This window comes from Oncorhynchus clarkii, chromosome 19 (assembly GCF_045791955.1).
Source record: "Oncorhynchus clarkii lewisi isolate Uvic-CL-2024 chromosome 19, UVic_Ocla_1.0, whole genome shotgun sequence".
Lineage (NCBI taxonomy): Eukaryota > Metazoa > Chordata > Actinopteri > Salmoniformes > Salmonidae > Oncorhynchus > Oncorhynchus clarkii.
The window spans coordinates 38381729-38407707 of record NC_092165.1 but is presented as its reverse complement, the minus strand read 5'-3'; the positions used below and the strand labels follow the sequence as shown (position 1 = coordinate 38407707).

The 25979-nt window shown below is 44.4% G+C and overlaps 3 protein-coding genes across 7 annotated transcripts; 1 reads left to right on the top strand and 2 right to left on the bottom strand.

Annotated features, from left to right (window-relative positions):
- Positions 1 to 3247: 3247 nt before the first annotated feature.
- Positions 3248 to 8540, bottom strand: LOC139375140 (cardiolipin synthase 1). Of its 2 annotated transcripts, XM_071116635.1 has the most exons (7): positions 7628 to 8540; positions 7214 to 7351; positions 5916 to 6045; positions 5645 to 5730; positions 5360 to 5428; positions 3653 to 3744; positions 3248 to 3544 (listed from the first exon to the last, which is right to left on the bottom strand). In XM_071116635.1, exons 1-7 carry the CDS (start codon positions 8156 to 8158, stop codon positions 3454 to 3456), a joined length of 1137 nt encoding a protein of 378 aa, XP_070972736.1. In that variant the 5' UTR covers positions 8159 to 8540; the 3' UTR covers positions 3248 to 3453. The 2 variants fall into 2 exon arrangements, with proteins under 2 accessions (XP_070972736.1, XP_070972737.1); XM_071116636.1 differs by lacking the exon at positions 7214 to 7351 and having other exon boundaries at positions 7628 to 8345.
- Positions 8541 to 9366: 826 nt separating this feature from the next.
- LOC139375137 (minichromosome maintenance 8 homologous recombination repair factor) lies at positions 9367 to 16054 on the bottom strand. Of its 3 annotated transcripts, none has more exons than XM_071116630.1 (20): positions 15814 to 16054; positions 14557 to 14690; positions 14285 to 14365; positions 13936 to 14018; positions 13687 to 13836; positions 13497 to 13597; positions 13225 to 13423; positions 13036 to 13121; positions 12718 to 12866; positions 12557 to 12631; positions 12316 to 12451; positions 12188 to 12218; positions 11936 to 12076; positions 11726 to 11867; positions 11443 to 11638; positions 11142 to 11355; positions 10859 to 11068; positions 10663 to 10739; positions 9826 to 10015; positions 9367 to 9724 (listed from the first exon to the last, which is right to left on the bottom strand). In XM_071116630.1, the coding sequence occupies exons 2-20, from the start codon at positions 14681 to 14683 to the stop codon at positions 9632 to 9634; spliced, it is 2481 nt and encodes an 826-aa protein (XP_070972731.1). In that variant the 5' UTR covers positions 14684 to 14690; positions 15814 to 16054; the 3' UTR covers positions 9367 to 9631. The 3 variants fall into 3 exon arrangements, with proteins under 3 accessions (XP_070972731.1, XP_070972732.1, XP_070972730.1); XM_071116631.1 differs by having other exon boundaries at positions 14873 to 15820; XM_071116629.1 differs by having other exon boundaries at positions 11443 to 11867; positions 15814 to 16029.
- A 116-nt stretch (positions 16055 to 16170) lies between these two features.
- Positions 16171 to 24330, top strand: LOC139375139 (beta-soluble NSF attachment protein-like). 2 transcript variants are annotated; one of them, XM_071116632.1, is made up of 10 exons: positions 16315 to 16526; positions 21116 to 21198; positions 21302 to 21418; positions 21680 to 21726; positions 22006 to 22083; positions 22182 to 22237; positions 22451 to 22535; positions 22625 to 22729; positions 22885 to 22953; positions 23069 to 23352. In XM_071116632.1, the coding sequence occupies exons 1-10, from the start codon at positions 16429 to 16431 to the stop codon at positions 23219 to 23221; spliced, it is 891 nt and encodes a 296-aa protein (XP_070972733.1). In that variant the 5' UTR covers positions 16315 to 16428; the 3' UTR covers positions 23222 to 23352. The 2 variants fall into 2 exon arrangements, with proteins under 2 accessions (XP_070972734.1, XP_070972733.1); XM_071116633.1 differs by lacking the exon at positions 21680 to 21726 and having other exon boundaries at positions 16171 to 16526; positions 23069 to 24330.
- The last annotated feature ends 1649 nt before the right edge of the window (positions 24331 to 25979 follow it).

The following is a 25979-nucleotide window of genomic DNA, read 5'->3' as shown; positions in this document are numbered from 1 at the left end:
TTTAAAAGTTGGGATCTAATGGAATTGAACATGTTAGAGTTGTTGGACGCTCTTTTTGTACAGAGCCAACAGCGGCAGAGCATTGTTCACCTAGAAGTGCATAATATATACGAATCCTGAGGATTATGATTCAAAGGAACCCCAAGAAGGTACATCGTCAGAAGGGTCAGCCCCCGAAGAAAACTAAGTATGCGGCTGCGTCAACCACGCCCTGATACCCAAAGGACTGGTTCAACAATAAAAGGAGTGCTCATAAAGCCTCCAGTTCTTCATTTCAGCATATACCATGGATATTCATACAACGTACCAGGACCCCGATACGACATGGGGGCCAGACCCTAAGGACTCTAGGCCTCGCAGCCCACCAATCTACTCCCCCCAGCCAAGACCCACGACACCCCCTACATGTACACAGACTGAGGATGTGTTTGATGGGGTGGTTAGTACTATTTTTGTGGACACTATCAAGGCCTCTGTAGCCACACTTTTAGACGTGGTGATTGGAGAGTATATACGAGAAAAATGCATCACCAACAAACAATCATGGTCCAAACATACCAAGACAGTCGTGAAGAGGGCACGACAACACCTTTTCCCCCTCAGGAGACTGAAAAGATTTGGCATAGGTCCCCAGATCCTCAAAAAGGTCTACAGCTGCACCACCGAGAGCATCCTGACTGGTTGCATCACCGCCTGGTATACCAACTGCTCGACATCTGACTGTAAGGTGCTAAAGAGGGTAGTGCGTACGGCCTAGTACATCACTGGGGCCAAGCTTCCTACCATCCAGGACCTATACACTAAGCGGTGTCAGAGGAAGGCCCAAAAAAATGTCAAAGGCTCCAGTCACCCAAGTCATAGAATGTTCTCTCTGCTACCGCACGGCAAGCGGTCCCGGAGCGCCAAGTCTAGGACCAAAAGTCTCCTTAACAGCTTCTACACCCAAGCCATAAAATTGCTGAACAACTAATCAAATGGCCACCCGGACTATTTTACATTGACCCCGTCCTCCATAGGTTTTTCCACTGCTGCTACTCGCTGTTTATTATCTATGCATAGTCACTTTACAAATTACCTCGACTATAACCTGTATCCCGCACATTGACTCGGTACCGGTATCCCCTGTATATAGCCTCATTATTGTTATGTACATTTTTACTTTTTGATTGATCAGATTTTTTTTAAACTTTAGTTTATATAGGAAATATTTTAACTATTTCTTGAACTGCATTGTTGGTTCATTTTAAGTGATTGTAAGTAAGCATTTCATGGTAACAATTTGATTTGGTGAGGTTTACGTGGACAGAGGGGTGAGGAGAGGGACTGACGTCCTGAAGACCTTAGCTCTGTGGGCTACCGCTGTCTTCTTTGGACGACCTGTACTCTGGGGGCTCGCCTGCCAGGTACAACTGTGTGTGTGGGCAGATGATGCCAATTACAAAGGTCATATGTGGTTGTTACCTACTTTAGTTGAGTGTCTGCTAAATAAGTGAAATGTAAAATGTGTGTGGGTGTTTGTAGGGAGAGCAGGGTGTCAGTTATGTTCTGGAGCTCATGAGAGATGAGCTACATCTGGCGATGGCCCTGGCAGGTAACCACTATCCATAGCTAATTAAGCTACTCTGGCCCTTACCTCCTTGTCTCTTAATTCTAGCCCTCAACTCCAATCCTTTCATTTATCCAAGCATGTGTACTGCATACTTGGAATGTCTGAAAGTGGGTGTTGCAAAAGTGGGTGGATCAACAGTGATGTGTGTAACATCAGCACTCCGTTATTGGTTAGACAGGCCATATCCCGGTGTGCAATGGGTCAGCTTAATGTTAAAATAGCAGCCACCTGAAACAGTCGAGTGGAAACAAATCTGCCCAATTAGCTCATTCGCTTTCCAGACACCAACTTCTGTTCATCCACCCTGTTCTTTCGCCATGGCAACTTTCAGACATACTCCACGTATGCAGTTACCCATGACTGCATGAATCTGCACTGACCAGAGTTCAGAGGTGAGGGTTGAACTGTGTATTTTGTCTGCAGGATGTTGTTCTCTGGCGGAGGTTAAAAGATCCCTAGTCAGAAGACCTGAATTCACCTCCGGGATCTGAAGTGAAGAAGCTGAATTCTCTCACACACAAATTGGATTCCAAGGCACCAGCCATGTAACACCTCGCTGCTTTTCAAGTTTCCAAAACACTACAAATCTGATGTAATGTACTGATGAAATAACCCTCACCACCTGGTATAATTTGCAGTGGTGGGAAAAGTACCCAATTTTCATACTTGAAAGTAAATATACATTTAATAGAAAAAGACTGAAGTAAAAGTCCCCTAGTAAAATCCTACTTGAGTAAAAGTCAAAGTATTTGGCTTTAAATAAGTATCAAGTGTAAATAATTTCATATTCCTTATATTAATCTAACTAGACTGCATGATTTTTGTTTCTTTATTTACAGGTAGCCAGGGGCACATTCCAACTCAGACATAATTTACAAACAAAGCGTGTGTTTGGTGAGTCTGCCAGGTCAGATGCAGTAGGGATGACCAGGGATTCTCTCTTTAAGTACGTGAATTAGACCATTTTCCGGTCCTGCTAAGCATTCAAAATGTAATGAGTACTTTGGTTTCAGGGAAAATGTAAAGTAAAAAGTACATTTTCTTCAGGAATGGAGTTGTCCGATTTAAATAGTAAAGTACAGATACTTCAAAGTACTAAGTCGTTTTTGGGAGTGTTTTTACTTAAGTACCACTGATCATTTGAAGCCTCATTAAATCATGTTTCTTTCCATTATTACTGATGTTGCAGTTTGACTAGCCTTGCACAGCCATCCTTCCCAATCTTGTCTCACTGAACCATGAGCTTCTTAGGGCTTGACAAAACCTGCTCTATTGGAGAAATCACTAAGCTAGGAGACAGAACTGCCGAGTGGCGCAGCATGGGTAGGCCATCATTGTAAATAAGAATGTGTTCATAACTGACTTGCCTAGTTAAATAAACATTTTAAAAACAAATGGCAATACAAATATCAATTGTCAATCTTATAATCAACAGCTGGTGACTTCAGTAGACCAGCAGATGTCACTAACACACAGCTTTGACACACTAAACCTTCTTGGTACAATTGGTGGCAATGTCGAAAACGTCCCCATCACATACACGTTTAAAATTCCTGCCACACACACACTCTTGCAGAATCATGATCTTCTTTACAGACCATACTAGCAATCTAAACAAGGAGTTGATAAATACGGCAGTAGAGCAAGTTTATGGTTTAATCACATTCATCAGATACAAAACGTTCCCATGGCAATACTGAGATTAAAAATACACACTCAGAGTTCATTTTGGAGTCTTTCCAAACACACGTGGGTGTGTGTTCAACTTGAGTACTCAGGCGCAACAATGGTTGTGGAGTGTATTAAGTTGCAACCGTTACTTGGCGCTTGCTGAGTTGCCATGGTTACTTGGTGCTGTTGAGCACAGCGACAGTCTTCATGCCATAGTGATAGTAGCTGTAGCCTGACACAGTCGTCGTTACCGCTGTGATATACCTGCACATAAACACAGTATTACCAACACATGCAGAACAAAAACAATGAACCATTTAGAGTTTCAGAGTGCAGTGTGCCAAAACAGACTGCCTGTGGTGTGTGTCTTACCATAGGGCTTGCAGGAGCGGACTGTCTGTGTAGTGAAAGACAGGTGAGGCCAACGATGCTGCTACTAGGAAGAGCTGGATCGCTGTGTTCACCTGCATGCAAGCATACAACCCACACACACACGATTAACCAACTAGACAAACGACTGAGGACTGTTGTATGACTTTTTTTGCATGGGTATTTAGATATATGCGTGTGTGTGTGTGTGGTGTGTGTGTGTGTGTATATACAGTGCCTTGCGAAAGTATTCGGCCCCCTTGAACTTGGCGACCTTTTGCCACATTTCAGGCTTCAAACATAAAGATATAAAACTGTATTTTTTTGTGAATAATCAACAACAAGTGGGACACAATCATGAAGTGGAACGATTATTATATTTCAAACTTTTTTAACAAATCAAAAACTGAAAAAATTGGGCGTGCAAAATGATTCAGACCCTTTACTTTCAGTGTAGCAAACTCTCCAGAAGTTCAGTGAGGATCTCTGAATGATCCAATGTTGACCTAAATGACTAATGATGATAAATACAATCCACCTGTGTGTAATCAAGTCTCCGTATAAATGCACCTGCACTGTGATAGTCTCAGAGGTCCGTTAAAAGCGCAGAGAGCATCATGAAGAACAAGGAACACACCAGGCAGGTCCGAGATACTGTTGTGAAGAAGTTTAAAGCCGGATTTGGATACAAAAAGATTTCCCAAGCTTTAAACATCCCAAGGAGCACTGTGCAAGCGATAATATTGAAATGGAAGGAGTATCAGACCACTGCAAATCTACCAAGACCTGGCCGTCCCTCTAAACTTTCAGCTCATACAAGGAGAAGACTGATCAGAGATGCAGCCAAGAGGCCCATGATCACTCTGGATGAACTGCAGAGATCTACAGCTGAGGTGGGAGACTCTGTCCATAGGACAACAATCAGTCGTATATTGCACAAATCTGGCCTTTATGGAAGAGTGGCAAGAAGAAAGCCATTTCTTAAAGATATCCATAAAAAGTGTTGTTTAAAGTTTGCCACAAGCCACCTGGGAGACACACCAAACATGTGGAAGAAGGTGCTCTGGTCAGATGAAACCAAAATTGAACTTTTTGGCAACAATGCAAAACGTTATGTTTGGCGTAAAAGCAACACAGCTGAACACACCATCCCCACTGTCAAACATGGTGGTGGCAGCATCATGGTTTGGGCCTGCTTTTCTTCAGCAGGGACAGGGAAGATGGTTAAAATTGATGGGAAGATGGATGGAGCCAAATACAGGACCATTCTGGAAGAAAACCTGATGGAGTCTGCAAAAGACCTGAGACTGGGACGGAGATTTGTCTTCCAACAAGACAATGATCCAAAACATAAAGCAAAATCTACAATGGAATTGTTTAAAAAATAAACATATCCAGGTGTTAGAATGGCCAAGTCAAAGTCCAGACCTGAATCCAATCGAGAATCTGTGGAAAGAACTGAAAACTGCTGTTCACAAATGCTCTCCATCCAACCTCACTCCAATAAATGTCGTTCCACTTCATGATTGTGTCCCACTTGTTGTTGATTCTTCACAAAAAAATACAGTTTTATATCTATGTTTGAAGCCTGAAATGTGGCAAAAGGTCGCCAAGTTCAAGGGGGCCGAATACTTTCGCAAGGCACTGTGTGTGTGTGTATGTATGTATGTATGTATATATATATATTTTTTTTAAGGTACAGAAACGTACCTTGCTGAGGGTGGTGGGTTTGAGCTGCGCTGTTGTGTAGCAGGGGTTAAAAAACTTACTGAGAGTCACCTGGAACGAGAGAGAAGAGAGCAAGAGGAGGGAGCGGAAGATAATTATTATGTAGTCTAAAAAGAGCAACGCCAAAGATCTAGACGCAACAAAGTTCTGGATCCACTGCCATTCATCTCCTCGTTCCTGTATCCTACTGATGGGCAAGTGTCCGTGACAGCCCTGAACCAGCCCACTGTGTGTGTGTGTGTGTGTGTGTGTGTGTGAGAGACTTACAGGAGTTGGGACAGTCTTGTATCTGACGTAGAAAACAGCCGCTATCAGACCAACGTCTCTGGCTATCACCAACGCTGTCAGGGGAGCTAAGAAAAGACATGGTCAGAGGTGCTGGAAGACCACAAATTAAACAACTAATTCATTTTTGCTTTCAAATGTGTCTTCTACATCTATGAGGATTGTGTTGACATTGTTTGGGATTATTAGCACTGTAAACAGAAAGATTTAATTGAATTTCGCAGCAAGGAAGGACTTGCATTTCAACACACACCTGGGATGAGCTGTGCATAGGTGAGACTGATGTAGAGAACGCTGATGAGGATTTTATCAGCCAATGGGTCGAGTGCGCTGCCCAGCGCAGACTTCTGACTGGGCCAGTTACGGGCTATATAACCATCCAGCTACAAAGACAACACACAGGGTTAACAGTGTGTAGTATGTAAGTGTGTATGGTGGCGTATTATTATTAATTTATTTTTATCAAAGTACACTATATATACACAAAAGTATGTGGACACCCCTTCAAATTAGTGGATCCAACCATTTCAGCCACACCCGTTGCTGACAAGTATATAAAATCAAGAACACAACCATGCAATCTCTATAGACAAACATTGACGGTATTATGGCCTTACTGAAGAGCTCATTGACTTTCAACGTGGCACCGTCATAGGATGCCACCTTGTCAACAAATCAGTTTGTCAAATTTCTGCACTACTAGAGCTGCCCAGTCAACTGTAAGTTCTGCTATTGTGAAGTGGAAACATCTAGGAGCAGCAACTGCTCATCAACAAAGTGGTAGGCCACACAAGCAATGTCAGCACAATAACTGTTTTTTGGGAGCTTCATGAAATGGGTTTCCATTACCGAGCAGCCGCACACAAGCCTAAGATCACCATGCCAATACCAAGCGTCGGCTGGAGTGGTGTAAAGCTCGCCGCCATTGGAGCAGTGGAAATGCTTTCTCAGGAGTGATGAATCATCTTGCAAGAAAAGGCTACCTGCCTCAATGCATAGTGCCAACTGTAAAGTTTGGTGGAGGAGGAATAATGGTCTGGGTGGGTCTGTTTTTCGTGGTTCGTGCTACGCCCTTTAGTTCTAGTGAAGGGAAATCTTAACACTACAGTATACAATGACATTCTGGACGATTCTGTGCTTCCAACTTTGTGGCAACAGTTTTCCTGTTTCAGCATGACAATGCCCTCGTGTACAAAGTGAGATCCATACAGAAATAGTTTGTCGAGATCAGTGTGGAAGAACTTGACTGGCCCGCAAAGAGCCCTGAGCTCAACCCCATTGAACACCTTCAGGATGAATTGGAACGCTGACTGCGAGCCAGGCCTAAACGCCCAACATCAGTGCCTGACCTCACTAATGCACTTGTGGAAGAATGGAAGCAAGTCCCCACAGCAATATTCCAACATCTAGTGAAATGCCTTATTGCAACAAAGGGGGACCAACTTCATATTGATGCCCATGATTTTGGAATTAGATGCTCAACGAGCAATGTCCACATATTTTTGGTCATAGAGTGTATTTCAAGCTGTGTGTGTAGGCAGGTGTGTGTACCACATCAGTAAATCCAGCCAAAGCAAACAGCCCAAGGGAGAGGTGAAAATGTTGCTCAGTTATCAGGATTCCCAGGACTGGAGCCAGTGCGATGCGACACACACACAGCAGGTTGGGGATAGTCCATGGGTTCTCATACTGAAACACACATAGAAAGTTTTTTTTTATTTTTTTAAAAACACTGGTTGAGCAATATTTAGTGCAGGACTGTGCATTGTTCATATGACTAGAGAGTGTGTGGTTCTATGTCTTTAAAACATGCCGTGACAGCAAGGGAAACCAGCCCTAAAAGTAGACTCAGCAATATGGCATAATTTAACCTACAGTTGGGGCAACTTCCTGCACAGACATCAACAACAATGAATCTGCCAAGACTACCACTTCTTGCCACACACACCGACCTACACCACCTACCAGTTCTTTAAATTTGAACAGTCCTTGACCAAGATCAGATGGTCTATCAGCTGGCTGGGTGGTTTCCCTCAGGTCCACTCCAGGTGGGCAGTTGGCTGGGGTCTCACGGGGTTTTCCACTACAAAGACCTCTCCAGCCTGGAAACACACCAGAACTCACTGGGAACAACCTCAACCCCAAGAGAACATGAGAGTTAGACGAGGAGTGATCCGTAGGGTAAAACCTAAAGCGGTCGTCGTTACCCTGCGTCCTCTCGTGACCTCTGCGGCGACAAGATCGGGAGACGCTTTCCGTGGAACCCTTTAGCTCTTGGCCGCTAATCTCTGGGGTCGTTGGGCTGGGGATGTGCGTGTGATATTGTGTGTAGCTGGACCACTGAGCGACAGAGGAGACTCTGTTTTTAAGTCTCTGCAGCAACTTCAGTTCTACCCTCACACACACACCTGTCTGCTGCCGCCATGACGCAGGAATTGCCCAACACACACTTCTCGCACACACCGCCAAGTTATTTTTAGAAACCGACAAAAACATCGCGAACAAGACGCGACTTACAAACTAACCTCATTTACAACTCTTTACACACACAACTGTTTTTACACCTCCCCGCTGGTTCATATTTGTCCTGTTTCCTTAGTATCAACCAGCAGCTCTAGCCGATCAAGCCAACGTGTTCCATGTTTGCTGCCGTATTCCGCGACAGTTTTACGACGTCGTGGTATTGGTGGATATCACCAGATATATAGATACAAGCATCTCTGATGCCACTTAACAAATTTCCCAAAACCCTGATTTGAAAAGTTAGCCCGTTTTGATAATTTGGGTAATTATAATCCGATAATGCAGGATGTGTCACCATTTTGGTCGTTCAGCGTGCATAATCTTACCACTACCTGCCTCATTTTCTCTCAAATGTAAAGGTTATTTATTTCACGCCTGCGCACTCAGATAAATCCTTGAACCAGTCACTTGCGCCACAGCTGAACAAACAGCGCCTAGCAGTGGACTCTATACGCAGCTGCAAAGGAGTCTGCAAAACCTTGTTTTTCCTAATATTTTCAACATAAAACATAAAATTGCTGCAAAGAAACCACTACTAAAGGACATCAATAAGAAGAGACTTGCTTGGGCCAAGAAACACGAGCAATGGACATTAGACCAGTGTAAATCTGTTCTTTGGTCTGGATTCCAAATTGGAGATTTTTGGTTCCAACCGCCGTGTCTTTGTGAGATGCAAAGTAGGTGAAAGCATGATCTCCACATGTGTGGTTTCCACCGTTTAGCATGGAAAAGGAGGTGTGATGGTCTGGGGGTGCTTTGCTGGTTGAACAGTCTGATTTATTTAGAATTCAAGGCACACTTAACCAGCATGGCTACCACAGCACTCTGCACTGATACGCCAATCCATCTGGTTTGCGCTTTGTGGGACTATCATTTGTTTTTCAACAGGACAATGACCCAACATACCTCCAGGCTGTGTAAGGGCTATTTGACCAAGAAGGAGAGTGATGGAGTGCTGCATCAGTTGACCTGGCCTCCACAATCACCTGACCTCAACCCAATTGAGATGGTTTGGGATGAGTTGGACAGCAGTGAAGAAGAAGCAGCCAACAAGTGCTCAGCATATGTGGACACTTCTTCAAGACTGTTGGAAAAGTATTCCAGGTGAAGCTGGTGAGAATGCCAAGAGTGTGCAAAGCTGTCATCATGGCAAATGATGGCTACTAAAGAATCTTAAATTATTTTGATTTAACACTTTATTGGTTACTATAGGGTTCCATATTTATTATTTCATAGTTTTGATGTCGTCTTCACTATTATTCTACAATGTAGAAAATAGTAAAAAATAAATAAAGACCCTGGAATGAGTAGGTGTCCAAACTTTTGACTGGTAATGTACAGATATACATCTCAGTATTGGAAGAATTCACTAATAAAACAACCAATTCTTTACAAAACATGTGTATTGCATTATGTAACAGCAGGTCTTTAAATTATGTTTGTGTGTTATATAGTCTGTAGCTGGTACTGTCTGTGTCCTTTCTTCAGCAGGTAGCCTTGTTCATTCAGAGAACTGATGAAACCTTCAAAGTCTGCAACCTGAATCAACACACACACACAACCTTTTGAATTCCACGACCTGCAACATAACAGCTGTCGTAAGACCGAAAGCAACAGACAGGGGTGTGTGTGGGTGTTACCTGTATGTTGAGGTCCTTGGCCAGGCTGCGTAGCTGTGTGAGGTCGTACAACATGGTGTGTGTGCGCTGAGCGTGTGTGTTGAGCGCAGTGATAAATCTCTTGGCAGTCGAACGCTGACTCATCCCAACACCCAGTACTGACCGCTCAAAGTCCAGACCTCCACTACCATCAGAGAAGGTATCTGCCAGACTGACACACACACACACACACCAGAATGTCCCCCACAGAATTGTCCCTTTTATTTGAGGGTCATTTTATAAATCTGTTTTATCGTTCAGAAATGAAAGCACTTCATCTAGTCCTAAGAATATGTTTCTGAACACTTCTACATTAATGTAGATGCTACCATGGATTACAGATAATCATGAATGAATCATGAATAATAATGAGAAATCTTTCGGGGTATAAATATCATACCTCCCAAAAATAGCTAACATGTTTTGGGGGCATGATCTCTGTGCATCTGTAATGAACTCACCCATCATTATTCATGATTCTTTCAATACTATCTGTGATCATGGTAGCATCCATATTCATGGAAATGTGTTTATAAACATTCTGTTCTTATTTACAATAAGTGACATTGTGGACCCCAAAAGTGAATTTGTCCAAATACATCTGACACTTTCAAAATGGACTTGATACATATAGTACGTTCATTTCTAAACGGTAAAACAGATATGTATGGAAATACCCTCAAATAAAAATACATTCTGTAATCACCCCTTAAAACATTTGATTTCAAATAAAAAGTGCTTGAGTAGCAGCAAATTAAATGTTTTAGCTTCACTGTCCAAATAAATACTTAGTGGAATGTATGTGGGATAGTGTGTTACCTGTGTTTCATGATCTCCACTACGTCTTCAGCGTCACTCTTGGTGGCTGTCTCTCTGAGCTCCAGCTTCGCCCGTGCCTACACACACATAGTGACATAGTCAGGGCACAGGCTCAGGTCTGTGTGACATGTTAGAGACTTTAGGATGTGTTATGATCAAATTCCATGTGTGTATTTGAGTGAGTGTGTTTGCCTACCTCTGTGAGGCGGATGAGGGACTCCAGCTGGCGTGTGGTGATGGGTGTGCTGTCGACGGGGTGTGTGTGTGAGCGTAGGGAGAGGTAGAAGTCCTGGAGCGTCTGGGCAGCGGCGGTAGAGAGTGAGGGATGAACGTAGCGACGGGCATAACCAACATATTTTCTCAGCAGGGAGTGGGGGATGGGGTCTACACACTCCCCTGGACACACCTAACAGAGACAGACTCAATGTCAGAAATTCCATAGATTTTGATAAAGTACTTTGGTATTTGTGTGTGGGTACCTGCAGCCGGTCAGAAAGAGGTGTGTCGGAGGGCTCCAGCAGCGAGCTCTGTGATTGATGGTAGTCTCCTCGTGTAACCACTGCACCTGAAGCCCCTCCCTTCCCTGACCTGACGGCCATGACATGTTCCGACAGCCGGCGGTCATGCGACTCATCAGGAACATCCAATAGGAGGAAGACCACGTCAAACCTCGAAAGGAGGGCACTGCCCATCCTACACACACACATACACAAAATAAGTCAACTTGTACCTACAGTATAGCATAAGCTAAAAATGAAAGGTGAAAATGTGTGAGTCTACTTGAGGTTTTCGGAGACCGTCTTGGCCCTGTTGTAGTGTCCTCCAGCAGGGTTAGCAGCAGCGATAACAGAGGTTCTAGCAGGTAGGGAGCACACCAGACCAGCCTTAGCCAGACTGATGGTCTGCTGCTCCATGGCCTCTAGTAACGCTTGTTGCTGATGGCCCAGCTTATCAAACTCATCTATACAGCACAGCCCTGACACAAACACACAAATGGCACAGATAGGTTGGATGATGACAGGTTGGATGATGACAGTTGGGATGTAAGCGCACACACCCCTACCTTGGTCTCCTAGTACCAGAGCTCCAGCCTCGAGTGCGTAGTCTCCAGAGCCGGCGTCTCTGGACAGAGTAACGGTCAGCCCTGACGTACTGGTAGTGTTACCACACACATAGATCCCCCTGGGAGCCACATTACACACCGCCTACACACACACACACAGTTACAACAGCTAGTTTGAGGTTGGCGTGTTTTTAAGTGTGTGCATGTTACCTGTAGCATCTGACTCTTCCCCAGGCCAGGGTCTCCCACCACCAGTATATGAGGGTCTCCTCTGATGGGAATCCTGTTCTTATCATCAGCGTGCTTCTGACTGCCTCCAAACAACGCTAAGGACAGACCTGCTTTAACTAGCTACAAACAAACAAAACACACATTTATTTTTAAACAAACACTTTTTTTTTTTTAAAACATGGCCACAGCTTACCTGAAACAACATGACCAATGGAAACTAGGCTTACTCACCAGGTGGCCATAGATGGCTGGACACAAGGAGCTGGAATACAAATCACATCAGTCACTCACAATATATAACAAAAGCACTATATTAGTACAGTAGTGTCACAGTAGTATTCTGTGTGTGCGTGTCTTACTGTACGATGAGCTTCAGTAGATCAGGTTGGCTGTGTATTTCCTGGATGGCATACAGCTCCTTCAAAGAGAACTCTATTCCCGATGACCTTTCACCTCCAGATGACCCCTGACCTCCAGCCTCCTTCACTTTCTGACCTTAATTAAGAAGAAACTTGATTGTCCACACAATTTGAAAACACTTCATTGTTTGTCCTCCCAATAACATGACTAACGACTACACAATAACAGACCTACAGCTACCTTTAGAGTTGCTGACGGAGTTGGCCTCAATGTAGAGCAGGAACATACACTTATCCTTCTTCCCCCTGCTGCCGCCTACACACACACCACATAAAACACACCTCATCAATTACTCAGACAGTGCCAGTGATGTTAACAACTACGTGTGTGTGAGTGAATACCGTCGTCTTGGCTGACTCGGACTGTTCCAGTAATAGTAACGGTGTCTCCAGGGACCGCACTGTCACAGAGGTCAGAGGTCAGGTGACATTCCACCGTCCGAGGGATCCGCCCTGCCTCCCTCTGCTCTCCTCCAATCAGCTCCTGGACCCTGGGGCACCATGGGAAATAGTTTGCATACACAGCTTCAGTCCCAAAACACTTTCCCCTAGCCCATACACCCTAGACACAGACCCCTAGCCCATACACTCTAGAAACGTATGGAGATCTAAGAAGATTGGATAGGTATATATAAGCATTATAAATAATAGTGGAATTACTTGATATTCTGCCAGTCAACAGTAAGGGTGAGAGGGGAGCTCCTGTTGGGGACGAAAGAACGACTACGACACTGTGGCTGCACACACTGAAGAAACACACACACAATCAGCACACACACAGCCTGTGGTTCAATCCAATGTAGGTTGTAATGAAAGTGCTCTGTGGCAAGGTGAGTGTATGTGTTGTACCTTGGTGGGCGTGGTAAACTTGCCATGTGGCAGGGTGAGTGTGTGTGTGTGAGAGCAGCCGGAGCAGGTGAAAGCCAAGCGTGTGCAGAGTGGTCTGATGTTGCTGACACGTACCACGGTCCCCCTCACACACACCAACCGACCAAACACACTCGCACGCAGCGTCCTCAGGGCTGTCAATGGCTCATAGTTATACAACCTGAAACAAACACACAGTTATACAACCTGAAACTGAGTCAGAGAGAGACCGTGAGAGTGTGTGCGTGTTTTACCTGGCGCTGATGTGGGGTATGTTAATGATGGGTGTGGCTCCCCCAGAAAGCCCTTCCCCCTGTAACTCTGCAGCGTGTCTCTCCAAGTCCATTGTCAAAACCTGACACACACACACACACACACACACACACACACACATTAAAATACATAGACACAACTACCTTCAGTGAAGCGTATGTGTATATGTACCTGGTGTATGGCGAGGCCCAGACAGTTGAGGGTGGTCTCTGGTTGTTCTCTCAGCTGATTGGACAGTTCCGGAAGAGCCATACACACCTCCTTATCTTCAACAAGAGCCTTATAGTCCACCAACACACTGCCCTGACGCTCAATCTCATCCTACACACAAACACACAAATTAAGCTTGCCCACTCATCAAAGGCTACTATTTTTTAGAGGTTAAAACAATGTGCAGAAATCTCATTTTTGTCATCTTACTTTGTCATAGAGGTGTATCTGTGAGGTGAAGTACTGTTCAAACACTTTGATCTTCTCCACATACGGAGAACTATCTATGAAACCTTCATACAGGAAACACACACAAATAGATGATCACAAAAAAATAGGTATATAGACAATACACACACACATTAAAATACAAACACACAACAGGAGGTCTGTGGCACCTTAATTGAGGAGGCCAGGCTTGTGGTAATGGCTGGGGCAGAATAGGTGGAGCGGTATCAAATACATCAAACACATCACTTCCATGTGTTTGATGCAATTCCATTTACTCCATTATTATGAGCCGTTCTCCCCTCGGTAGCCTCCACTGATACACACCTACCTTCAGTGAAGTAGAGGGCCCAGCCTTTATAGGGAGAGAGTCTGTCCAGAGTGGTCTGAGACACACGGGACTGAGAGGACCCTAGAAAGAGACGGCAAGAGAAAGAGATACTGAAGCCTCCACAATGGAGTCAGTGTTGTCCCAAAACCAAGGGTTGGAAATCATTGAGGGGGTTAAGGCATATTTAGAGGCTTGTAAGGGGCTAGTCTTACCTCTAACTGTCCCTTATCTCTAACCAGGCTAACTGTGTGGTGTATGTGTCTGACCCATACCTCTTTGAGCACTGGGGGGGCGAGAGTTTCCTCTCCATGGTCTTCCCCTCCATCCCCCTCCTCCTCCCCTCCATCCTCCCCTCTGCCCTCCTCTGCAGGAGCTGTGAGCAGAACCCTCTCCACTCATCTTACACCTGGAAATGAGAGAGGGATACAATAGAGAAATATAGAGAGAATGTAGAGAAAGAGAGGTTCAGGTGTTTGGGGATGAATAGGGATAGCTCATTCTGAAGCCATCCTAACATCCTGAACATTTGTAAAAACATTGGAGAATGGTGCAAAACAGGCTGAAGTTGCTAATGAAGATAGTCCTCACTCTAATAATGCCTCGTTCCTTGTTGGAGTGTTTCATGGAGAAGGATGTGTTTTTGGTAGATCAATTTGCTGTCAACGAGATGGTGGAGGACACACTGGGAAAGGTGGAGTCAAAGTGACCAGGAGTGGTATTGTGTTGATTGTTGTTAGAAGAACAAAATGAAAGTGCATTGTGTCTTGGGGAATTATCAGAGTATTTAGTAGAACGTTGTAATTTTCTGATCTGGGCACCGGTAAAAGGTTTCATCTCTGGCGTTGCATTGGAAATTGAGGATGAAAAACTAAAAGCAGAATGTGACCAGGAGTAGTGGGGGCAAGTCGAATGGTGAATGGAAGGACAGAGGAAAGCCTATCGGTGCTATTGTTATTTGATGAAGAATCTCTTCTGACATGTAAAGCTGGGGTATATGAGATAAGTAGTGAGAGCTTATGTGAACAGACCGTTGCAGTGTCGTAATGTAAATAAAATGGTATGTTTGGCCACTGGCAAGCGTGTGCAGAAGGAATAAATACGGTATGTTGTGGAAGAGTCAGTGGAATCACGTTCCTGTGTTCCCTGTAAGGGTGAAGAAGGTCGAAGTAGCAAGAATCCGAGCTGTCCACCAGGTCTCCTATGAAGAGGCAGTGCAAATAGCCGAAGGAAAAAGTTCAAATTAGGAAGAAAAGGCGATGGATGCTCCGCGGACCGCCATAATTCAGGAGAAGAGAAGAGATGACTAACCTCGCTAACATAACTCGTTTAGAGGAATATGACGCAATTAACAGTCAATTCAATAGCTAACGTTGGCTGTTATATAACAACAGCTAGGTCACCTGAGCTAGCTAACTCACAATGTATGGTGAAAAGTTACCACCTAGCTTAACTTTCTTCAGCTACCTCACCTGCTACTAGAATAGCTAAATTAGTTAGCTACAATCGTGGAGACAAATGTTTCTACTCACCCGAGTTGCGTAACTGGGAAACAAACGTCACTTCTAAAGACAAACTTTACAGGATAATTGATACTCTTTGGTTACGTTTCTTTCATAAGCTAAATGTGCAATGATATTCTTAACTAGCTAACGTTAAAGCAGATATATAAATATATTCCATATATTTTGCTAACAGTTAGCTAGTTAACAAAACGACAGCTTCTGTATTCAGTTTATGATGGTTCTGTTTATTTTATTTTTTAGCTTTGGCGCAATTTCGAGGCAACTTCCGCTTCTTTGCAGCGGAAGACCATACCAATAGTATAAACAAATACTAATCATAGTTTTGTTTTAAGTCTTGTATGAATACCTTTCTAACATACTTGTTATAGGAGCTAGCAGAAAATATAAATGCAGTATGATTCGTACGAAAAAAAGCGTACTGGATTAAAACGTGCAATTTTCTCCAGCTCGCTAGGTGGTGGTGATGCACCAAGACTTTGAGGAAATCAGAATAAATAGTCACACAACCGAGTAAGATTCTCTCTCATCAGCACCACCTCTCAGCATCCATTCCCAGCTAAACGGATTCTCCGGAATATTTGTTTTTACCTTGTCGACGACACACACACAGCCCAAACAGCGATGGATACCTCCGGGAAAGAGAAGGAGGCGATGCAGCTGATGGCTGAAGCCGACAAGAAGGTCAAATCCTCCGGCTCATTCCTGGGGGGGATGTTCGGGTGAGATGAGATGCACTGGTTTCCTTGTTCAAGTCAGTGTAGGAACACGAGCGCTGATTCAGTAATTCATCACGGAGGGGGGAAGGGTCGATGCGTTGCATGACATTGGACAAAAAAATCGCGACTGTATTGGTGATGTGCTGTATGATGATTAGGCCTACAATAATGTAAATGTTTTAAAAGTATCATTATGCAGTAGTGAGGGGGATAATGTCGGGCCTGTTTGTCGCAGACAGTCAGGCCTCTGCCTTGGGGAGATCTGCAGTGTTCTGGTCATCTGACTGCAAATTGTCAACATTTACTGTTTTAACCACCAGGATATCGTTGCTCATTACATATGAAAGGGTAATGGCCTATTATATACACTGCTCAAAAAAATAAAGGGAACACTTAAACAACACAATGTAACTCCAAGTCAATCACACTTCTGTGAAATCAAACTGTCCACTTAAGAAGCAACACTGATTGACAATACATTTCACATGCTGTTGTGCAAATGGAATAGACAACAGGTGGAAATTATAGGCAATTAGCAAGACACCCCCAATAAAGGAGTGGTTCTACAGGTGGGGACCACAGACCACTTCTCAGTTCCTATGCTTCCTGGCTGATGTTTTGGTCACTTTTGAATGCTGGCGGTGCTTTCACTCTAGTGGTAGCATGAGACGGAGTCTACAACCCACAAGTGGCTCAGGTAGTGCAGCTCATCCAGGATGGCACATCAATGCTAGCTGTGGCAAGAAGGTTTGCTGTGTCTGTCAGCGTAGTGTCCAGAGCATGGAGGCGCTACCAGGAGACAGGCCAGTACATCAGGAGACGTAGAGGAGGCCGTTAGAGGGCAACAACCCAGCAGCAGGACCGCTACCTCCGCCTTTGTGCAAGGAGGAGCAGGAGGAGCACTGCCAGAGCCCTGCAAAATGACCTCCAGCAGGCCACAAATGTGCATGTGTCTGTTCAAACGGTCAGAAACAGACTCCATGAGGGTGGTATGAGGGCCCAACGTCCACAGGTGGGGGTTGTGCTTACAGCCCAACACCGTGCAGGACGTTTTTAATTTTCCAGAGAACACCAAGATTGGCAAATTCGCCACTGGCGCCCTGTGCTCTTCAGAGCTGAAAGCAGGTTCACACTGAGCACATGTGACAGACGTGACAGTCTGGAGACGCCGTGGAGAACGTTCTGCTGCCTGCAACATCCTCCAGCATGACCGGTTTGGTGGTGGTTCAGTCATGGTGTGGGGTGGCATTTCTTTGGGGGGCCGCACAGCCCTCCATGTGCTCGCCAGAGGTAGCCTGACTGACATTAGGTACCGAGATGAGATCCTCAGACCCCTTGTGAGACCATATGCTGGTGCAGTTGGCCCTGGGTTCCTCCTAATGCAAGACAATGCTAGACCTCATGTGGCTGGAGTGTGTCAGCAGTTCCTCCAAGAGGAAGGCATTGATGCTATGGACTGGCCTGCCCGTTCCCCAGACCTGAATCCAATTGAGCACATCTGGGACATCATGTCTCGCTCCATCCACGTTGCACCACAGACTGTCCAGGAGTTGGCGGATGCTTTAGTCCAGGTCTGGGAGGAGATCCCTCAGGAGACCATCCGCCACCTCATCAGGAGCATGCCCACGTTGCACCACAGACTGTCCAGGAGTTGGCGGATGCTTTAGTCCAGGTCTGGGAGGAGATCCCTCAGGAGACCATCCGCCACCTCATCAGGAGCATGCCCAGGCGTTGTAGGGAGGTCATACAGGCACGTGGAGGCCACACACACTACTGAGCCTCATTTTGACTTGTTTTAAGGACATTACATCAAAGTTGGATCAGCCTGTAGTGTGGTTTTCCACTTTAATTTTGAGTGTGACTCCAAATCCAGACCTCCATGGGTTGATAAATTTGATTTCCATTGATAATTTTTGTGTGATTTTGTTGTCAGCATATTCAACTACGTAAAGAAAAAAGTATTTAATAAGAATATTTCATTCATTCAGATCTAGGATGTGTTATTTTAGTGTTCCCTTTATTTTTTTGAGCAGTGTAGGTACAGAAGTCCAGAAAGGACATACTGTATGAATAAATAAATTCCTTCATTATGTCGAGATCACAACTTATTTACACTACATCACCAAAAGTATGTGAACATCCCTTCAAATTAGTGGATTCGGCTATTTCAGCCACACCCGTTTCTGACAGGTGTATAAAATCGAGAACACAGCCTTGCAATCTCCATAGACAAACATTGTCAGTAGAATGGCCCGTACTGAAGGGCTCAGTGACTTTCAACATGGCACCGTTATAGGATACCACCTTTCCAACAAGACAGTTGTCAAATATCTTCCCCGGTCAACTGTAAGTGCTGTTATTGTGAAGTGGAAACGTCTAGGAGCAACAACAGCTCAGCCGCAAAGTGGTAGGTCACACAAGCTCACAGAACAGGACCTCCAATCGTCTGTTCTCAGTTGCAACACTCACTACCGAGTTCCAACCAGCTTCTGGAAGCAACGTCAGCACAAGAACTGTTCGCCTGGAGCTTCATGAAATGGGTTTCAATGGCCAAGCAGCCGCAAACAAGCCTAAGATCACCAGCACAATGCCAAGAGTCTTCTGGATTGGTGTAAAGCTCACTGCCATTGGACTTTGGAGCAGTGGAAACGTATTCTCTAGATTGATTAATCACGCTTCACCATCTGGCCGTCTGACAAACCATACAGAAATGGTTTGTCAAGATCGGTGTGGAAGAACTTGACTGGTGTGGAAGAACTTGACTGGTCTGCAGAGAGCCCTGAGCTCAACCCTATTGAACACCTTTGGGATGAATTGGAACGCCAACTGTGAGCCAGGCCTAATCGCCCAACATCATTGCTGACCTCACTAATACTCTTGTGGCTTAATGGAAGCAAGTCCCCGCAGCAATGTTCCAACATCTAGTGGAAAACCTTCCCAGAGGAGCGGAGGCTATTATAGCAGCTAAGGTGGGACCAACTCCATATTAATGCCCATGATTTTGGAATGAGATGTTCGACGAGCAGGTGTCCACATACCTCTGGTTATGTAGTGTATATCATGATCACAACATAACAAAAGTTGTTTTGTCGAGATCACAAGATACACTCTACAAATAGGAGTGTGAACGTATTGATGATGGATTGACAGTATGGCTGAGGTGGAAAACATTAAGTGGATCAGAGCATATTTTTTTTTATTGATTGCTACACTAAGTTAGAATGTTAGCAAGCTAAATGTTCCTTGCCTAAATGCACATGGGGCATTTAAGCCCTGAATGATGTCTGACAGCAGCACTGTCTCCAAGGCTGTGTTCCACCCCCAGGACCACAGTCAATCGCATGCAAGCAATAACGCAGCCAACTTGGCTAGTCTTGTGAGTGAGCTAGCTAGCTAGGTAGTCTTGTTACCTAGCTTGCTAGCTAGCTTGTTATCTGTGCAGGTTGTTAGCTTGCATAACTGATATGCATATAATTGTAAGGGACACTTAATGTTTTTATGGATAATATTTCAATTTACAGAGCTTGATCAGATTCAATAGCAGCTTCAGAGGCTGATAAGTCAGGATTCTGCCTTCTAGGCTTTCCCAGGTAAAGCTCCTTGCAAGCAGATCAGCATTCAGTGCATTATGTATATGATCAAGAGTGGTTGCACTCTATTCCTGGCAGGCTGATCAGATTCAATAGCATAATAAAATTAGCCTTAAATATGAAGCTGCTATTGAATCTAATCAGCCTGCCAGGAATAGAGCACACCCACTCTAGGTTATATGCATCAGCCTATAAATCTAATCTGCATGAAAGGAGCCTTACCTATTAAACAGCCTACAAGGCAACATCCTGACTTATCAACCTCTGAGGCTGAAATTGTATCTGATCAGCCTGTCAGGAATGGAGCTTACACACTGTAAATTAAAATAATATCCACAAAACATGAAGTGTCTCATATAATTAAATAACAGCTATGGAAGCTAACAAACAGCATAGATAGCAAGCTAGCTTGTTATCTAGCTAGCTAGCTCACAAGACTAGCCAAACGCATGCGATTGGGTGCGGCATGCAGCCTGGTAGACTACCTGTCAGGCATCGTTCAGGGCTTTAATGCCTCACGAGAGCACTGAGATCAATGCAGCCACAGGGCTCCTCGATGAGGTTGTTATCATGCATCTGAACAAATGAATGGATGATCAATGGTACTTTTGATTATCTCGTGATGTCAACAAAACAACTTTTGTTATGTCATGATCACGAGAAAATTATCTTTTGATCTTGACAAAACACTGTAATGTACTGTAATGATCATGAGATAAATAAGTCGTGATCTTTAGATAACAAGATAATACTTTTTTTATTCATACAGTATGTCCTCTCTGGACTTCCATATTGGCCTATTCTGTAGAACAGACATGGCTCTCTGACATGTAGAGTAGGCCAGCTCTATTCATGAGATTTTCTTTAGTAGACAACGTTCAGTTTGTATCCTCCTGAATGAGACCCAGTAAACACAAACACACATTTTCTGACGATGTCCAGGTCTATAGCTCATATACCTGCCAGTTTTTAACCATGTGTGTGTGTGTGTGTGTATTTCAGGGGGAGTCACCATAAAGTAGAAGATGCATGTGAGATGTACGCCAGAGCAGCTAACATGTTCAAGATGGCCAAGAACTGGACTGGTGGGCCTCACACACACACACACACACACACACACCGCTGAAATACTATCGACGTTCCATAGACATGATAATTATGTTTGTGTGTGTGTGTGTGTGTGTGTAGCTGCTGGTAATGCGTTCTGCCAGGGGGCCCGGCTCCACATGCAGCTGCAGAACAAACTGGACTCAGCTACTAGCTTCGTCGACGCAGGGAACGCTTACAAGAAGGCTGATCCTCAGGGTAGGAACACGTATCCACACCCACTCACTCCAAAACATACTAGACTAGAGGGCAAAGCCTCCCTGACATCTGGGACCCTCCCCTTTGATATTAGTCCCTAATAGTAGGTAAAGTATGCTTTTGTCTTTGGTCTCTCTCTGACCCTCTCTGGTGGGAAAACCTAACCTCTCTTACTCTCTGCTCCCTTCATATATCTCCCTGCCCCCTTTTCTCTTTCCCTCTCCCCTCTTTCACTCCTCCCTTTCCTCCTCTTTCTTGTAGAGGCTATCAACTGTCTAAATGCAGCCATCGATATTTACACTGACATGGTAAGCCTAGTACAACCCTTGAGCCCTGACCTCTAATCCCTAACCTGTGACCTCTAACCATACCACTTTCATCTTGAACCTGCTTCACCCGTTTCTATGTGCAATTGTGCATGTACTGCGTGTGAAGGGGGCTATGTTTTCTAGCCATCATCGGCTGAGACCACCGATATGAAGGCTGATACAGTATGTACTGTATAGTCTAGTGATTCTGTATCAGCGCTGTTGCAATCGACATGTTATTCTCCATCTCTGTCCTAATGATCCACATGTGTATTACAGGGTAGGTTTACTATTGCAGCCAAACATCACATCACTATCGCAGAGGTGTATGAGTCTGAGCTGGTGGACATAGAGAAGGTACGGAGCACACACAAAACGTGCACACACACACGCATACACACACACACAGAACTCCATATGAACAATACTTTATGTGTGTGTCTCCTGTTGCCCAGGCGATCGCCCACTATGAGCAGGCAGCCGATTATTATAAAGGGGAGGAGTCCAACAGGTGAGTCTCCTGTGATGTTTAGTATAAATGAATACTATACCATTCAGTTATGCTACCCTGTACTATTACTCAAATGCTATTGTATTATGCTACTCAAGTACTTTCTATCATAGAGATTAGGGAGAGGGAGTTGTCATGAGGGGTTCCCCAGGTCTCTATGCTGGGACCTGTGCTGTTCCTTCTGTCTCTCGCTGTCTCTCTCCTCTCTCTCAGTTCTGCTAACAAGTGTCTGCTGAAGGTGGGCCACTACAGTGCTCAGCTGGAGCAGTATCCGAAAGCCATTGAGATCTACGAGCAGGTGTGTTTTGCCTGCATTTTAAAACCCTGAAATGTGATGATCGGTTCTCTCTGAGGGATGTCACAGTGATGTAATGGTGTGTGTGTCAGGTGGCCACCAATACCATGGACAACCCCCTGCTGAAGTATAATGCCAAAGAGTACTTCTTTAAAGCCTCCCTCTGTCACTTCATAGTGGATGAACTCAACGCAAAGGTATTATTATTATCATCATTATTATTAGTGGTAATTGTTCTCTTGTTTTGAAGCAAGACACACGGAGTAGACACATTCTTCATATTATTCCAACTGAACCGAGGGAGTACCTGTCAGTTATTAGTGATTGTGTGTGTGTTTTGTGTTTTTTATAGCTGGCCATAGAGAAGTATGAGGAGATGTTTCCTGCTTTCGCAGACTCCAGAGAGTGCAAGCTGCTGAAGGTAGACAAGATGAGCGCCTTTGTGTGTGTGTAAAATACTTCACGCTGCTCGTTTAACAGCATAGCTTCCTTCTTCACGAGCCCACACCCATCTCCCCCTGTCTGTCTCTCTGTAGAAGTTGCTGGATGCCCATGAGGAGCAGAACTGTGAGGCGTTTACTGAAGCTGTTAAAGAGTTTGACTCCATCTCTCGTCTGGACCAATGGCTCACCACCATGCTGCTCCGTATCAAGAAGACCATCCAGGGAGATGCTGGAGATCTCAAATAAAGAGAGATAGAGGGGTGGGGTGGGGGAGGATACAAGAGGGAGGGATAGAGAAAAAGATGGCTAGGTAGAGAGATGATGGAGAGAGGATGGACAGAGAGAGAAGGAGAGATGAGGGAGAAAGGGATGGAGGGAGAGATATAGGGTTAGGGCAGTGGGGTGAAGGGAGACAGGTCTCTATGCGTTTGATGTGTTCAGTGTAAATAAGTCCATGGCTCCTGTAGTCTATCGTGTCTTACCATACCTTTCCTCACACTCCTGTCAAAAACGTTAGCTGTTTCAACTTAAAATAGGAGTTACCCAGCTGATGTAAAGTTACATAAACTTATCAAGTTGAGTTGACAAAACCAGGGAACAAATGATTAGATACATTATAGTATACAAGTTCATACAACTTTATATTTTAGGTCAGTGGGGTACACTTACACTCATGTTTTTAAGTTGAAAGCCTTTTACAGTGCATGTCACATTTAACCTTCCTAACCTCTCCACTGAATGTCTTCCCTTGTTTGGGCCCTGTATGTTCATGTTTTAAAGTGTAGGGCTGTACAGATAGTGTGTGAAAAGGTGGAGTGTGTGTGTGTGTGTGTGTGTGTGTGTGTGTGTGGCACGCACACAATGTATCACATTGAAGCCAATATATCTGTGCCAGTGCTGGTTGCTGTTGTTTTTGTTGTTTTGTGTGTGTGTGTGAGAGAGAGAGAGAGAGAAACAACCAAAGGGACACCCCGTTCTATTCATTCTATTTCTATGGTCCCCTTAGATATGTTTTCCACCCCTAGACACTTCCCCTAACCCGCTACACACTTATGATCTGAAAGGATTGGATAGGTATAAGCACACACATATCCAATCCTCTCAGATCTACACATGTGTTAAGGGTCAGAGGTTACAGGGTTAAGGCCAGAGATTATGGGAAGTGTCTGTAATGTAGTGTGTGTTGCTGTGATGTGTGTATTCCTCTCAGCATGTTGCCATGGTAATGATGTGTGTGTTCAGTGTTGTGTGCAGTCAAACTACAGGTTATCACACATATCTCTATGTTCATGAATTACCACACGTTTGTGCAAAAAATTTACTAAAAATAAAACTTCCAACAAACTTGCATTTGCTGCGGTGTGTTTGTGTGTGCTTGTGTGAAAGAAAGCGAGAGCGAGGAATATTGTATCTTTCTGTAATCAAAATCAATGTAAAAAAGTAATATATTTAAAATGATGGGAATTTTCGTGAAATCAAATAACAATTATATCTAACACTGATTTTCCTAATTGTTTGCACGTTTGTCAGACTGTAGGACTACAAACAAAACATTCCGATGTTGTTTTTAGAAAAACGCGTTATTTGTTATCAGCAACGTTCTATTGGCAGTTAGTTTCTGGTTGTTTGTTATTTTGTCTACCCTGTCTATTAATCACGGAAGATATTTAACTTTATATATTTCATATAGGTTACTTTTAGATAATTTTATCACATGGACATTCAGGAAGTGTCAGGATCACCTGAGAGCATCCGTAATCGCTATATGTCTTACAGTCTCTCGAGCGGTCCTTTTGTATCACGCAGCCAACCGGTGGGTGTGTCCCGCCCTCCCCTCCCGTCCCGCAACGTGGGGAACTACCTGTTGTATGATCCGCTGCAGGAAAACGTACTCAGAGCTGCGAATGCTCACAGCGGCGAGGAGTTGGTGTGCAAGGTCTGTGGATTAAAACAAATATATACAAATATGTATTTTTGAAAACATGGTGCTCAATCACCTACTCTTATCTCTTTTCCATCTCAATCGTTGGCGCCATCTTCTAGTCTCTTCTCTCTTTGTCTCCTTACTCCAGCCTTTCCACATTATCTCCTCTTATTCCTGCAGTGCCAACATGCTCAACAGAAACAGGACCCTCATGTACAGTAGGCATGTGTTCTTATGTAGGCTGTGCAAACACAGTTACACCATAATGCAGATCTTGTCTTATTGGTTTCTTAGGGCCTCAAAAGTATTTCTGAATTCCAGTTGTTCCATCTATAATATTGGCTATTGTAGAATCTTTATGACTTCTCAACAGTGTTCCTGTGTTCTAGGTGATTCCTGTCTCTCGGTACCGGGAGGTTCTGTGTTCGTACTACTGCCTGCCCCCCCACCCCAACATAATTGAGATGCGTGATGTGGTTGTCGGGGACGCCCATGCCTATTTGTTCTTCCCACGTTCCTACGGGAACCTAGGGGTGATGCTCCAGGCCCGGCGGCTACCAGAGGACACAGCCAGATACCTGTTCCGCCAGCTGGTGTCAGCTGTGGCACATTGCCATAACAATGGACTAGTGCTCAGAGACCTCAAGCTGAACAAGTTTGTCTTCAAGAACAAGGAGAGGTGTGTGTGTGTGTGTGCAGAGCAGCCTGGTGACCTAGAGGCCGGAGAGGGAGCATACGTGACAAATAGCTTCTTAGCAAAGAACAATTTCTCAAGCAAAAATTTTGCTAGGACTATTTGGGAGTGGTCTGAGTAGGAGGGGAAAACTGAAAACTAGCTGTTATTGGCAAAGCGGTTTGGAACTCTCTTTGTTATTGGTCTATTAACTAATTTACCGCCTGTTGATGTCACCAGGCAGGCCAAAGATCCATCCCACCAAAACAGGCTGAAATGTCAGGCGCTAAAAGGGCATTGTCATAATTGTCACAATATTATTCCAACCTCATAGTGTGGAAATATATATAAATATAGGAAAATCACATTTTTGACTGCACTGGGCCTTTAAAGTTAATTTCCTGCAA

Excerpts from the sequence above, each read along its gene's own strand:
- LOC139375139 (XM_071116632.1), top strand. The coding sequence starts at position 16,429 with ATGGATACCTCCGGGAAAGAGAAGGAGGCGATGCAGCTGATGGCTGAA. Across the intron at positions 16,527-21,115 it reads TTCCTGGGGGGGATGTTCGG|GGGGAGTCACCATAAAGTAG; the intron begins GTGAGATGAGAT and ends TGTGTATTTCAG. Across the intron at positions 21,419-21,679 it reads CAAGAAGGCTGATCCTCAGG|AGGCTATCAACTGTCTAAAT; the intron begins GTAGGAACACGT and ends TCTTTCTTGTAG.
- LOC139375140 (XM_071116635.1), bottom strand. The coding sequence starts at position 8,158 with ATGTTTTTGTCGGTTTCTAAAAATAACTTGGCGGTGTGTGCGAGAAGT. Across the intron at positions 3,745-5,359 it reads AACCCACCACCCTCAGCAAG|GTGAACACAGCGATCCAGCT; the intron begins GTACGTTTCTGT and ends GCTTGCATGCAG. Across the intron at positions 3,545-3,652 it reads CCGCTCCTGCAAGCCCTATG|GTATATCACAGCGGTAACGA; the intron begins GTAAGACACACA and ends GTTTATGTGCAG.
- LOC139375137 (XM_071116629.1), bottom strand. The coding sequence starts at position 14,683 with ATGAGTGGAGAGGGTTCTGCTCACAGCTCCTGCAGAGGAGGGCAGAGG. Across the intron at positions 14,019-14,284 it reads GGCCCTCTACTTCACTGAAG|GTTTCATAGATAGTTCTCCG; the intron begins GTAGGTGTGTAT and ends TCCTGTATGAAG. Across the intron at positions 11,868-11,935 it reads GGAAGAGTCAGATGCTACAG|GCGGTGTGTAATGTGGCTCC; the intron begins GTAACATGCACA and ends GTGTGTGTGTAG.